Genomic DNA, 14514 nt, shown 5'->3' on the forward strand with positions numbered 1-14514 from the left:
CGGATTGAGGCGAATTTTGGGAGATTTTCTGAGAAAACAATGGGGTAAGTGTTCTTAACTCAATATTGGTTAAATTACTCGAATCCATGGTTGTTTTTAACATTTAATCAGTGAATTTAGTTGGAAAAATTATAAAAACCCTCTTTGTTTAAATTTAAAATTTGGAGGGCGATTTGTTATTGGAATTTGATAAAATTGGTATAGTTAAACTCGTATCGGAATGGGTGTTCAGATTTCATGAAAATTATGTCGGGTTCCGAGAGGCGGGCCCCGCGTTGACTTTTGTTGACTTTTTGGAATAAATTTTTAAGTCGATGTTTTATTATCCGGAATTGTTTCCGGTGAATTTTAATGAAGTTATACAATCAATTTGGATAGATTTGAGCAGTCTGTAGGTCAATTCAGGCAAGAAGGCGATTTTGGAATATTGGCATAACTTCAAAAAGGTAAGTGTCTTATTTAACCTCGAGTGGGGAATTACCCCTTAGGCGTTGAGTCTTATGTGCCATTTATGAAAGGTGAAAAGCCGTGTACGCGACGTGACGAATACGTACTCGGGATTATATGTGCAAAATTCATTGAGTTAAAGTCTTGGGCATATTGTGTAGTAATTTGGATAATTGTTAGTATTTATTAAATCATCTATTTGCCAGGCCTAAATCCTTGTTGTTGAATTTGTTTTTATATGACAATTTGATGTGATTGTTACTTGAAAACTTATGTAATTTCGTGAGTATTGTTGGTTTGATATTTCTTGGAATTAAATTTCAATATGAACTTTCCCTATGCAAATAATTAATTAAGCAAGTTTAAAAAGAAGTGTTAATATAATTATCTAAATTTGGATTAATGATGGCTTTGCTTTATGCTGAGTAATTTCTATCTCCGTTGATTATTTTTGGGTGTTATATTGTGTGGAGCCTTCGGCTAATTGTTGTAAAATTAATCGACTTGGTTGTATCTTTGGAATTTTGGTTGTGGCCATTGGGCAAAATGAATTGATTTTGTTATGTTACCCCGTGTAAATTGTTGTGTTGTATGATTTATTATTTTGAGGAGATACGGATGGCATTTCACCGTTGATATTATATGGGTATGAGGGTGGTATTTCACTGTTGTTGTGTTTGTTGGAATATTATCTGGGCGGAGCGATAAGGGCGGCTAAAGGGAGCGATAAGGGTGGCAATATGAGCGATAAGGGTGGCTATTGGTATTGTCAGGGCGAAGGGATAAGGGTGGCTATAGGAAATATAAGGGTGGCTATAGGAGAGATAAGGGAGGATATTGTCAGTGATGGTATGTGATGATGAGGAGTGGTTGCATTGGTGATTTTTATGTGATGTTGTGATTTCCTTGTATTTATTTTTATAACTTGTGCAATTTGTCTTGTTGTTGGTAAATTGATAATAATCTGATTTATGTTGAAATTGAGAGCATGTGGCTATTGCAAGGCGGATTAAAAATTGAAATGTGGGCACGAGGTGCCGTGAGTAAATAATGAGGATATTGGCACGTGAATTGTCCGTGCAGTTGTGATATAAAATGTGGGCACGAGGTGCTGTGATTAAATGATAATGATATTTGACATGTTAATTGTCCGTGCAGTTGTGATATAAAATATGGGCACGGGGTACTATCCTAGACCTCTGTCTATTCTGACATTGATAGAAATTCATAGTTCTAGTACTTGCATTGCGGTCCGTCCATTAGTTCGATGATACTACAGCTACTACTGCAATAGCAAGAACAACTACTGGAACAAGATTCAACACTATAGTCTCGCCCACAACGAGGAAGTTTGAGATGAATGGGAAAAAGAGAGTCACGAAAATGATAACTAGGAGAGCGGCTGAGGCGATCAAAGAACGAATGGAAGATAAGAGCGTGGGATCTAAGAGAAAAAAATGGTATGAGAAAAGGAAAAGCTATTAATCCACCTCTGAGGTAGAGGTGAAATTTCACCTTTAAGATTTTGATTAATTGAATCTCCCGTCCCTACTTCTACTAAAGCTAGCTCCCCCTTCATCGTCCTTTTTTATTTCTTAGCTGCGACTTCCTCTTTATACACAATTCCTTTTTTGTGGGTTGTGTTGTAATAAGAAAGATCTTGATATGACCATACCGATTCTCTCAGTTAACTATTTTGATTCTTTTAGTGCGGGCTAAGACTTTTTGCTTTTATTTCTATTGATTGAGACCTAGCCTCTCTCCGTTGGTTCGCAACCTTGGGGTGATACACTTTTTCCTTAAGGCAGAGGTTTTGCCCCACTGGTAAAGAATGGAACTCCAAAAACATGTACTCCATCAAAGGCAAAGAGGTTTCAGCAACCCTAGAGCTAGTTCAACTCGAAGACTGTCTTTTTCTCTATACCGAATTCCTAGGAGTCCATAAAAGAAGGCAGTACCAAATAACCTAGAATAAGGAAGTTTTATACCCACTTAAAGGAACTAGCAAAGAAGCAAGATGTACAGTCACCTGGTCTTTAGGATTCTTACGATAGCATGCGGGACTAAGCAGAAATACAACGTGTAGGTAATTCTTTATCCACTCTGCCAGATCAATCACATTTGACACCTAAGGAAGGAGAATTAGTGGCATCTCCTTCGAGAAGAGCCCATATTCTTATAGTAATACTATGAGATAGATTAGGAAAGACTTCGTTTTCCTCTAACTCCGGGTCAATGTTTGCATTTAGCTGAGGTAGAAGTTCGTTAGCAAGTGGAAAGTCAAAACGGGGGTCATTCTCTTCTAATTGAACTCCCCCCATCTTGTACAGGGGCTAAGATTACTTGAATTCCTTGAAATTCAAGGGTTATATGAGCCTCCTTTTCTTGAAGAAGAGGTGCATCCCCATTTCCTTCCACCTTATTTCTATTTCCCCCTTCGGCCTCTCCCTCTTAGAGTCGTCTTCACTTCTTTTCAGAAGAAAGATGTTCAAGCATAAGGTCATCGTCTCTGTCCTTTTTTTTTTAATTGGCTTCTTCGATAGAGGCTTATGGATAGAATTTAAAGGGCAGTGAGGATTGCTCCTTGAATCACAGTGGAAAGGAATCTCAATTTCGAACTAAACAACCAACACGCTTGTTCCGATTTCAATTTTTTCTTCCAAGTCCTTGCAATGAGTTACTTACGGAATCTCAAATCTTGAGGCCAGGCCTCAGATGGATTAGGCGGGGATATGATTTGAACCGATGGCTTAAGTAATTTCTTATTATACAATATCTTCGCCATGGATAATAGGATTCCTCCTGGAAGTGAAGGCAGGAGCAAAGCCTATTGATTCACCAGTTTGCTAAATCCCCATTCTTCAAGGATAAAATAAGATCTCTTGTTTTTCCCACAATCCCTACTAGCGTAGCAATTCTGGTCACTGGTGTGTTGTTCATTCTAGCGATAAGTTCCAACCATGATTCTGAGTCTAAATTCAATTTTCTATTCTGGAATGAATCTGTTCTAAAGAAAGACCTGCCTACACTGAAGAGGGGCTGGTTAATGGTAATTAATGGTGGTAACGGTCGGGGAAAGCACAACACTCGTTCCTATAGCCCTTGTTGAAGCTGATAGTCTCAAAAGTAATTGGGGCTACCCCTACCCTAAAATAAGATGGTTCCCACCCTCAAGTCATGGAATAGAGCTAACTATAATGAATAAGATCGAAATTCCTAGTACGAATCATGGACCTGGTTCACGCTTGAAAGCAACTATTCTTCTTCCAATTTAGTACATCAAAATGTGTGTACAAAGAAGATTTTGTACTTCTTCAAAGAGATAAAGTCACGCGACCCGTCAAGATAGAGGCTTCAGTAATTGTTAGAATCCCGGGGAGGCCCAAATTACATAAAGAAAGGAGACTTATTTCAAAGTGGTTCAGGTAGCTCAGTTGGACTGAAAATCCTTGTGTGGTTTGAATCCAAATCCACTTCACAGCAAAGAAAGAGAATGCAGGGTAGAGGAATTGGTCAACTCATCAGGCTCATGACCTGAAGATTGCAGGTTCGAATCTTGTCCCCGCATAATCAGTGGAACATTGTTCACCGGGATAGAAGGCCGGTCCTAACCCGTCTAAACAATGGGGCTAGTGTTCAGTCTTTGTTGGTTCCACCTCTTTGTAGGGTGATGACACCAGTAGCTGTTACGCATAGATGACCATTTCTTAGACTATTGAATTCAAACTTAGAGCTCCTATCCTTACAGTCAAGTGACTTTCACTCCTTCTACTCTAAACTACTGTGTGCCTATTTTCCTCTTTTCACAGTCAAAGTCAAAGGTTTGTTGGTGGAAAGATCGGCATGCCTTCTAGTTGTAGTTGATTTTAAGGCCACCTGAACTACCCACAGTCGTCTATATATGGGCTTGCACTCAATAGTCAATCAATTAGTTTTTCCGCTTTCTATCGCACGCTTTAACTATTTGTTTATATAGTGTGTGAAGTCTAACTAATTGAAAGTGACTATGAATTAGTTCCAAGAAAACGGCCGTTCACGTCAGGAATATAGGCCGTTAAGGATGTACTTGCTTTTCCTTTTTTTTTGTCGAGATTGGGTTGGTGTTCAGTGTACCGCTTATGACATCGATTCTTTGCAAGCCTACATAGGGTACAAGATCGAAAAGAATGCATTGGATTGATGCCCAGACATTGAGAAGGAAGTACGCTTTCAGAGGCAAAATGCCATGGGGAGATACCGTCTGTGATCCATGGATCTCCGATCGGGAAACCGTATCCAAGCGTTGTGGCTAGTCTGCGCTCTTTAGAATTTTCAAACTTAGTGAACTGAAACATCTTAGTAGCTAAAGTAAGGGAAATCAATCGAGACCCTATTAATAGTGGCAAGCGAGAGCGGATTGTGGGTTTGAAGAAAAACAAACACGAAGCTTCGTTCCTCAGCAAAGTGTTCACTTCTTTTTCGCTAGGTTTCATTCGATTTTTTGTGGATTGGAAAATGGAAAAACCACCAAGCTACAACTTCAAAGCTTACCTTATTTAGAAAAGGAGAAAAGGCTTTTTTATAGATGTTGAGGTTGAGTAAGGGGGGCGGAGCTTGAAGAGCGAAGCGAGCCGCGTTAGCCTAGCAACAATTTTTAGCAGCAAGCTAAGGTCTAACGACCCCCTATCCTAGGTTGGGGCGAAAACTCCAAAATCCAAAATGTTGCTTAGGGTTCCAAACCTTTCTCTAGTAATAAGGTATGCTTTCAAGCCGCCGCCCTTTGAAGGAGCGGGCGTAGTGAACTATAATTGTGAAAAGATTAGAAGATCTAGCCAAAGAAGATGATAGCCCTGTAGATACATTCCCATGGTTCAATCCTTCCCGGTAAAACACAGCGTGTTCGAATTCTGATCGCTTTTATGTGAGAAAGGTGGACCACCCTCTAAGCCTAAGTATTCCTCAATGACCGATAGTGTACAATTACAATGAGGGAAAGGTGAAAAGAACCCTATTTAGGGAGTGCAATAGATAACCTGAGATCCGATGCGAATAATCAGTCGAAGGAGCAAAGCTTAGAGCCTTTACTTTATGTAAAGTACACTCACTCTAATGGCGTACCTTTTGCATGATGGGTCAGCGAGGAAACTCCGAATACAGGCCTAGATCATTTGTACAGACAGAATTTTTGGGTGCTAAGATCCAAAGTTAAGAGGGAAACAGCCCAGATCGAATGCTAAGGTCCCTAAGCAATCACTTAGTGGAAAAGGAAGTGATCGAGTGATGACAACCAGAGGTGGGCTTGGAAGCAACCATCCTTTGAAGAAAGCGTAATAGCTCACTGGTCTAGCTCTATGTCTAGCTCACGGGAACCATCTTATTTCAGGGCTCAAGTGATTCACCAAAGCAACGAGACCTTAAAAGCTACTTTTTCAAGTGTTAGTAGCGGAACGTTCTATCAATAGGGGAAGTTTTTGGTGACAAAACCTGGAGATATCAGAAGTGAGAATGCTGACATGAGTAACGAAAAATCCTATGAAAAACACGATCGCCTGCCAGTGGAAGGTTTTCTGCATTCAGTCAATCTACGCAGAGTGAATCGGTCCCTAAGAAACCCCCGAAAAGGCTGGCGTCTGATGGGTACATGAAAGTGATGAAGTTGCTTTAACTACAGAACCATGGCTGTCTATTGGAGAGAATTAGATGATCGATCCGAGGGCTGCCCCATCTTTCCCTTACTCTCCTTTCCCTAATATGAACCTTGAGTCATCAAAGCCTTTCTGACTTGGCCTGGTTCGGTCGCCTTACGTGACTGGAGCTTCAAAAGGCGAAACTCTCGGTCGTAGTTTGGCGACCTATCTTCAGTAGGGGCCTTTAGTCTTTTGATTAGAGTAGGGGTCACGAGAGAGCAGAGCGGTACCCCCCTGTCATAGTCACGAGTCTGTTTATAGTCACGACTATTGTCATAGTCAACAAGGTTGAAACTTCCAAGAAAAAACTTCGAATTCGGAGGGCGATCCTCCCGGTGATTTAACTGTACCCCAAAATGACACAGGTGAAAAAGTAGGTATACTAGGGCGCTTGAGAGAACCATGTCGAAGGAACTCAACAAAATGACCCCGTAACTTTGGGAGAAAGGTGCTCTCTTATGTTTTGATTAGGAAAGCGGCACATACTAGGGGGTAGTGAGTGTTTATTAAAAACAAAGGACTCTGCTAAATGGTAACACTATGTATAGAGTCTGACACCTTTCCGGTACTGGAAGGTCGGAAGGAGAAGTGTCATAAGCTTTTAATGGAAGCCCCGGTAAACGGCGGCAGTAACTCTAATTGTCCTAAGGTAGCAAAATTCCTTGTCGAATAAGTAGCGACCTGCACGAATGGTGTAACGACTGCCCCGCTGTCTCCAAAATGGACCCGGTGAAATTGAATTCTCCGTGAAGATGCAGAGTACCAATAGCTAGACGGTAAGACCCCGCGCACCTTAACTATAGCTTCACAGTGACAACCTTAATCGAATGTGTAGGATAGGTGGGAGGTGGTAACATACAACGACCAATCCTAAAAGACCACTCTTTAGTCTAAGGATGCCTAACCGATGCACCGATCATTCGGGGGAGGCGGGACACTGCGAGGTGGGTAATTTATCTAGGGCCGATGACTCTTAAAGAGTAACGAAGGTATGCGAAGGTAGGCTCAAGCTAAGATTCTGCTCGTGAGCATAATGGTATTAGCCTGCCTGACTGTGAGACCGACTGGTAGAACAGAGACAAAAGTCAACCATAGTGATCCGGGAGTCCCGTGTGGAAGGGCTCTCGCTTAACGGATCAAAGGTACGTCGGGGATAACAGGCTGATGACACCCAAGAGATCTTATCGACGGAGTCGTTTGGTACCTCGATGTCGACTCATCACATCCTGGGGTTAAAGAAGGTCCCAAGGGTTCAATTGTTCGCTGATTCACGTGGTACGTGAGTTAGGTTTAGAATGTCATAAGATAGTTCAGTTCCTATCGACTATTGGTGTTAAAAGGAGAACTGCGAAGAGCCAACCCTACCACGAGAGGACTGGGTTGGGCTAACCAATGGTGTACCGGTTGTTATGCCAGTAGCAGTGCCGGGTAGCTAAGTTGGTATGGAAGAACTGATGCGCCGCGGGAAAATTTTCTCTATAAATGTTCTTGGATGAGGTTTTTGAACAGAACTCTGATAGGCGAGAGGTGTAAGCACCGCGAGGTGTGAAGCGATCTCGTACTAAACGAAACAACTTTCACTTTCCATAACAAAAATGAAAGAAAGTCAACCTATTCCTGAAATTGCAGTCAGTCTCGCTACCTCTTTAGTTGTGCCCCTACTTGATCATTCGCAATTACTACGACAAGTAAATCTCCCCTATCTCTAAAGGGGATTATGTTCTCCACGACTTTCTTATGTTACGGGATCTCGAAGACTGAATTTAGCTGCCAACCCTAGTCAGCAAGCTGAAAAACTTTCTCAAGAACATGGAGAGCGGGGACTCTTTAACTTGACAAAATATAGATAAAGAAATAAAAAATTGGGGGGGTCGTGGTCTATGCTGAATTTGTTTCTTAGATAGAATAAATGGAAAATGGGTGCTTGTGTTGTGGCTTTCGTAGTTGCAAGAATAATTTTTTTTCGAGAAAAGGTCCCATTGTTCAATATCATAATTGGGTCGACCAGGCCAGATCATAAGTGAATAGAAAACAAAATGTACATAGTTGTTCCAGCTAAAATACTTGGAATAATTCTACCACTTCTACTAGGAGTAGACTTTTTAGTGCTAGATGAACGTAAAGTAATGGCTTTTGTGCAACGTCGAAAGGGTCCTGATGTAGTGGGATCATTTGGATTGTTACAACCTCTAGCAGATGCTTTGAAATTGAAATATTTATACCAGAGATTGCTTTTAGCTTTATACTAGAGATTGGTATTGACCCGCCTCTACGGGAGGTAGGTGGGGATCAAGAGAAGCAAGGCCGGGCACATCATACTCTTCAGGGATTGTGTCATGTAAATTTTCATAGTGAATTTCTTGCGTATCCACCGTGGAAGCGAGAGCTCGAGGCGGTGGGAAAGAAGAATCAACAAGATAGGATGCTCTGTCCCAACTAACAAGAGTAGGAAGATTCCAGCTTTGAATCTTGTGCTTGACGGTGATCATTCCTGCCACGTCGTAATAGTCTTTAGTGCTTTCTGTTTCGATGGTTTGGAACCCTTCTTACTTTCTTTATTATATCGGGGAATTTTTTCTCTTGGTCCGATAGCTCCATAAAGGGCTGGTATGTGGTGGTAGAGCCTCTAGCACCAATATCGATGAATCAAAGGTTTCTGCTTATAGTATGGAATAGGAAGAGCAGGAATGGAACCGCGATGAGATTCTTTCATACGTTAGTATGGGGTGGGTAGAGTCTTTTGCTCGTATGCTTGGCATTACAATAGTCCCACCAGTCTTCCTTCCTTTTTAGTGCACATGAAACTGAAACCCTAAAAGAGACTACCCACACGGTGATCAAAAGTCTTCCTTCTTTGCTTCACTGTCAATTGATTGGCGCATGAATGAAGCTGTAATGGAGCATGTACGCGACGATCAAACACGGCTTTGCCAGCTGCCCGTGATAGGAAAAAAGAAAACTTGATCAGATAGTTCGTGCGGGGAATTTCCCACCTCGCCTTTGATCTTTCCCTTGCCGTATAGGTAAACCTAGAAGAGCCTCATTGGCCCGACAGCTTACAAGCAAACCTTCCATTCTTATGTTTACATCACTTCTCTCTTTCTAGCATTGACCGGATAAAGGTTTCAAATGAGCATCACATGGGGCAGCCATAGAATGAACCGTCCTTCTCGCAGTCAGCTATATAACTCAGGCAGCAAAGGTTGGAGCAGGATGGCAGTTAGTCTTCCTCGTCTCATATGGGAGAGTGGCAGGAATAACTCTTCTAGCATCAACATGGATTGACCAAAGACTGGGTGTAGTCGTCATCATTTTCCATAGTAGTCATCCAATAAGAAAGGGAAGACCACTTAGCGCAGTGGAATAGGAAAGAGAGCGTCGAGCACAACTTTTGTGTCACCAGAAATCCTTTTCCGTTTATTGGGAGACTGAATGAAAAAGTCTTTGTCAAGCAGGCATGATTGTCACGTCGATCGATAGTTGAGAAATACTATCTCTAGGGCCCTCACTTTAGGGCTATCTTTCACCGTTGATAGACATGGTTCAACGTGCCAGCTACGCTTCCTCTTCTAGAACAGTGACAGCCTAGTCTGATTCCCCCTTCCAAAAGTGCCACAGCTCCTTCGATCACAACCACTGAAACTTCGAGGATTGGAAACATCAATCTCATTCCATGCTCTATGCCATCTTCCTTATACTTTGACTATTAATTCATGTTCACAAACCTCCCTCACAAAAGAAAGCGAGAAAGTCATCTTTGCAAACAAAGGCCTTCTTCTTATACTATGGCATCTTGTCCAAAGCGAGCGTTCATGTAAACCCTTTTTCTATTCGGCTCTATCCGTTAATAAGAACAATCTAAATGTGACACTTTCATGATGAAATCCCTGGAATATTTTATACATCAGTCCCCCAGGAAATTAAGCCAATGATTGACTGTCCCTGCCCATTCTAACGGGGCATTCTATTCCTTCAAGTCCCACAGTTCTAAATGTGCCTATTCCTTCGACACATTTCCATGGAAACAGAGGAAAAATGGCTTATTCCGCATCAACCTAAGCCCGCTTATTCCGACTAAGTGATCCATTGGCGAAAAGAGGGCCTTCCTCATTCTTGCTTGAATCTCTGTCAAAGAAGCATTCTATTCCAAAAAGGCTTAGGGCTGGGCTAAACCTCCCTCAATGCCATGAAGTCCCAGAGCTCTTATTCCAAGAACTGGTGATATTCCCTTAACTGCAGATTCAATAGCCCCGGTTATGAACCCCAAAAACAACAGGGAAGAGAGCACCGTGTACTCAGACTGTCACACCTACAACGAGAGCAGTAAGAGGATATAGTAGAATAGAACTAGCAGTAGATAGGCATTCAGTTATCTTGAAAACCGACTCGTAGTTAGAAATCAGATGCTTCCTCAACAACTATCTTGAGAATGTCCTATCTCTCTCTTCAACGCTTTAAAATGAGCTAGAAGGTTTCTCTTAAAGCAGAAAAATATTAGTTATAGTAGTTTCACCTATTCGATTCGAATGAGTGCCCTCACTTCCTTTCCTTACTACGATATGCCCAAAAAAATGAAAAAGAAAGCGCAACATATCAATGAGCGATGACACAAATTATCAGTGACCTCCTACATAACATATGCGAGCCTTACGTGGACGATTTGGTAGTCATTTCAAAAGAAAGAACTGACCACATAAAAAATTTATGCAAGGTCTTTGAAAGGTTAAGCAAATATCAATTGAAGATGAACCCGAAAAAATGTGCATTCGGTATCGGACGGAGGCCTTAAATCAGTAGGGCAATAGCATAGCTATTATTGACCTGACCCCTATTACATTACTTAAGCGTACGCTTTCTTCAAGATACGGAACGAGCAGCCGAAAATGGCTGTCCCTATTTTATTTTAGATGGAGTCATCTACAGGGATAATAATCTTACCTTTACTTAGAGAGGGGTAGCGGTACCATGCTCTTCCGTGCTAGTAGGTTGACTCACCTATGCATCCCTACTAAGGTCTCACAAACGTGTACTTCCTTTATGCATCCAACCGCTTCACTAATGTGAATAGGTTATACTGAAGGGTAGGTTGGTTATATACTCTTATGCGCATTCCTTCTTTGAACCTTTTGGTATGTATTGCCCTCTAACTATAGATCAGATCCACTAGACAAAAAAACTCAATTCCGCACTGTTTCTGAGTCATCAGACTTATCCACCAAGGGATTTGTGGAATTTCTATGGATTGGGTTGGGGGAAATCTACCAAAGCAATGCAGATAGATAGACTCCGTTCCCGCTGCTAAGGGAGAGCAAGAAAGAAAATCAAATGATTATTTTTTAACCAGCACCCTTTTTTGGGTATGAAGGTACTAAGAGTCCTCTCACTACCAACCAGCAGACATCATCTGGCTGGGTCTTGCTGGTATCAAAAACGAGGAAGAAACAACCAAATGGAAACAACAACTAACTATGGTTCTTGGCCCAGATAACGTCCTAGGCGTAGGGGAGATCGGAGCAACAGGGAACGCCTAAAAGACGTTTTTCTTCCTGTGTTGTAGTAAGTAGATTGAGAGGTCATTCCGCCACTTGTCCTCGAATATGGGGAGTATGTTCTCATAAACTCTTGTGTAAATCTGACCCAGCTGGCGAGCGATCCCAGTTTGTGAAAGAGAACAAGACAGCAAGCGAGCATACTTTCTTCTCCACCAATCACGGAAGTTTAAGGATAACTGTAGGTTGGTGGCTATCTAAGGAAACTTCGATTCGATCCGCCCCCCGGCTGGGAGGCATCTACCTCATCCCGATCACAAGGAGAGGTTCACTATGATGGGGAAACATTTTTTCCCCTTAAGGAAAAAATGAAATGCATAGGGGACCATCCTTTTGTTGCGGCATACTCCTCAGATTTATGGATTCGCAGGGATCCTTAGGCCCTACTTAGTTTTGCAAGCCTCTGTCATTGTCAGTCAAATAATTAGGGCCTTTTAATTTTTGTTTGAATAACCCATTCTCATTATCATTAATTAGTAAAGTAGGCAAACCTATAGGTCCTTAGTAGCGTCGACAAAGAAGAAGGAACTGGTTAAAAAAAAGTGAATCTTTCCATTATTCTTATAATTATATAATAATATAAAATAGAAAGAAATTTATTATTATTATATATATGCCAGCTTGACAAGCAACCCTTCCTCTTGATCTGAGGTGAGAAGAGAAAGATTTATTTTTTATGACTTCCACTTATCAATCCCGACCTTGAAGAGTGACCGATCAGAGCAAGGCCCTATTGATAAATCAAAGAAAGGGTTTATGAGCCCTAGCCCTGTAAGCCCACACCTGTGTAGAGTAGATCGTTCAACACATGCGGCACAAACCCATTTTGAACCTATTGGTCCTAGTATCATAGGTGACCGAACGGCTGCCCCCCCTAATTACTAGACCAACTTGCTATAATAAATCATTAACACCTAGCGAAGATATGGAAAACAAATAAAGTAGCCCTATGTTCGGATCTGACAATACCATACCATAATCAAAAGGTACAATGGCCCGAGCGACCAGACTTAACATAAATGTAGCCACTGCAGCCATTCTAAAAAGGGAAAAATTACCGCTACTTGGTGAAATAGGTTCTTTTAGAATCAATTTCAAACCATCTGATAGAGGTTGTAACAATCCAAACGATCCCACTACATCAGGACTCTTTCGACGTTGCACAAAAACCATTACTTTACGTTCAATTAGCACTAAAAAGGCTAGTCCTAGTAGAAGTGGTAGAATTATTCCAAGTATTTAAGCTGGAACAACTATGTACATTTTGTTTTATTCACTCATGATCTAGCCTGGTCGACCCAATCATGATATTGAAGGAGGGGACCTTTTCTCGAAAAACAAATTCTTGCAACTACGAAAACCACAACACAAACATCCCTTTTCCATTCATTCTATCTAAAAAAAAAACATTCAGCATAGACCACGATGCCCCCCCCGCCCCATTTTTTCATTTCTTCATCTATATTTTGCAAGGTTAAAGAGTCCCTACTCTCCATGTTCTTGAGAAAGTTTTTCAGCTTGCTGACTAGGATTGGCAGCTAAATTCAGTCTTCAAGACCCCATAACATAAGAAAGCCGTGGAGTGCATAAGCCCCGTTAGATTCAGGGGCAACTTTCTTTTGGTAGTAATTGTGAGTGAGAAAGTAGGGGGCAACAACTAAAGTGGTAGCGAGACTGACCGCAATTTCAGGAATAGGTTGACTTTCTTTCATTTTTGTTATGGAAAGTGAAAGTCGTTTCGTTTACTACGAGATTGCTTCACACCTCGCGGTGCATACACCTCTCGCCTATCGATGTTCTATTCAAAAACCTTGTATGAGAACTTGTATAGAGAAGGATTTACCGCGGCACAATAGTTCTTCCATACCGACTTAGCTGCCCGGCGCCGCTACTGGCATAACAATCGGTACACCATATGTTAGCAAAACCCATTCCTCTCGTACTATGGTTGGCTCCCCGCAGTTCTCCCTTTAACACCAATAGTAGATAGGAACTGAACTGTCTCATGACGTTCTAAACCCAACTCACGTACCACTTCAATCGGTGAACAACCAAACCCTTGGGACCTTCTTCAACCCCAGGATGTAATGAGTCGACATCGTGGTGCCAAATGACTCCATTCATAAGAGCTCTTGGGAGTCATCAGCTTGTTATCCCCAGCGTACCTTTGATCCATTGTGCGAGGGTCCTTCCACACGGGACTCCAGGATCACTATGGCTGACTTTTGTCTTTGTTCGACCAGTCGGTCTCACAGTCAGGAAAGCTTATACCATCACGCTCACGAGCAGAATCTTAGCTTGAGCCTACCTTCGCACACCTCTGTTACTCTTTAGGAGGCATGTAACCCAGATAAACTACCCACCTCGTAGTGTCCTGCCTCCCCCCAAAAGGATCGGTGCAGCGGTTAGGCATCCTTAGATGAAAGAGTGGTATTTCACGATTGGTCGTTGTGTGTCACCACCTCCCACCTATCCTACACATTCGATTAGGGTGTCACTGTGAAGCCATAGTTAAGGTGCACGGGGTCTTACCGTCTAGCCGTTGGTACTTTGCATCTTCACGGAGAATTTAATTTCACCGTGTTCATGTCGGAGACAGTGGGGCAGTTGTTACACCATTCGTGCAGGTCGCTATTTATGTGACGAGGAATTTTGCTACCTTAGGATAGTTAGAGTTACTGATGTCGTTTACCGGGGTTTCCATTCAAAGCTTATAACACTTCTCCTCCCGACCTTCCAGCACCGGGCAGGTGTCAAACTCTATACATCGTGTTACCACTTAGCAGAGTCCTGTGTTTTTAATAAACAGTCACTACCCCTGGTATGTGCCTCTTTCCTAATCAAATGATAGG

At 41.9% G+C, this 14514-nt stretch overlaps 1 protein-coding gene across 1 annotated transcript; it reads left to right on the plus strand.

Moving 5' to 3' along the window:
- The first annotated feature begins 10716 nt into the window (after window positions 1–10716).
- Window positions 10717–11939, plus strand: LOC107827434 (uncharacterized). Its single transcript, XM_075238564.1, has 4 exons — window positions 10717–10776; window positions 11281–11359; window positions 11458–11534; window positions 11616–11939. The coding sequence occupies exons 1-4, from the start codon at window positions 10717–10719 to the stop codon at window positions 11937–11939; spliced, it is 540 nt and encodes a 179-aa protein (XP_075094665.1).
- The last annotated feature ends 2575 nt before the right edge of the window (window positions 11940–14514 follow it).

The sequence above is a fragment of the Nicotiana tabacum genome, chromosome 19 (assembly GCF_000715075.1).
Source record: "Nicotiana tabacum cultivar K326 chromosome 19, ASM71507v2, whole genome shotgun sequence".
Classification (NCBI taxonomy): Eukaryota; Viridiplantae; Streptophyta; class Magnoliopsida; order Solanales; family Solanaceae; genus Nicotiana; species Nicotiana tabacum.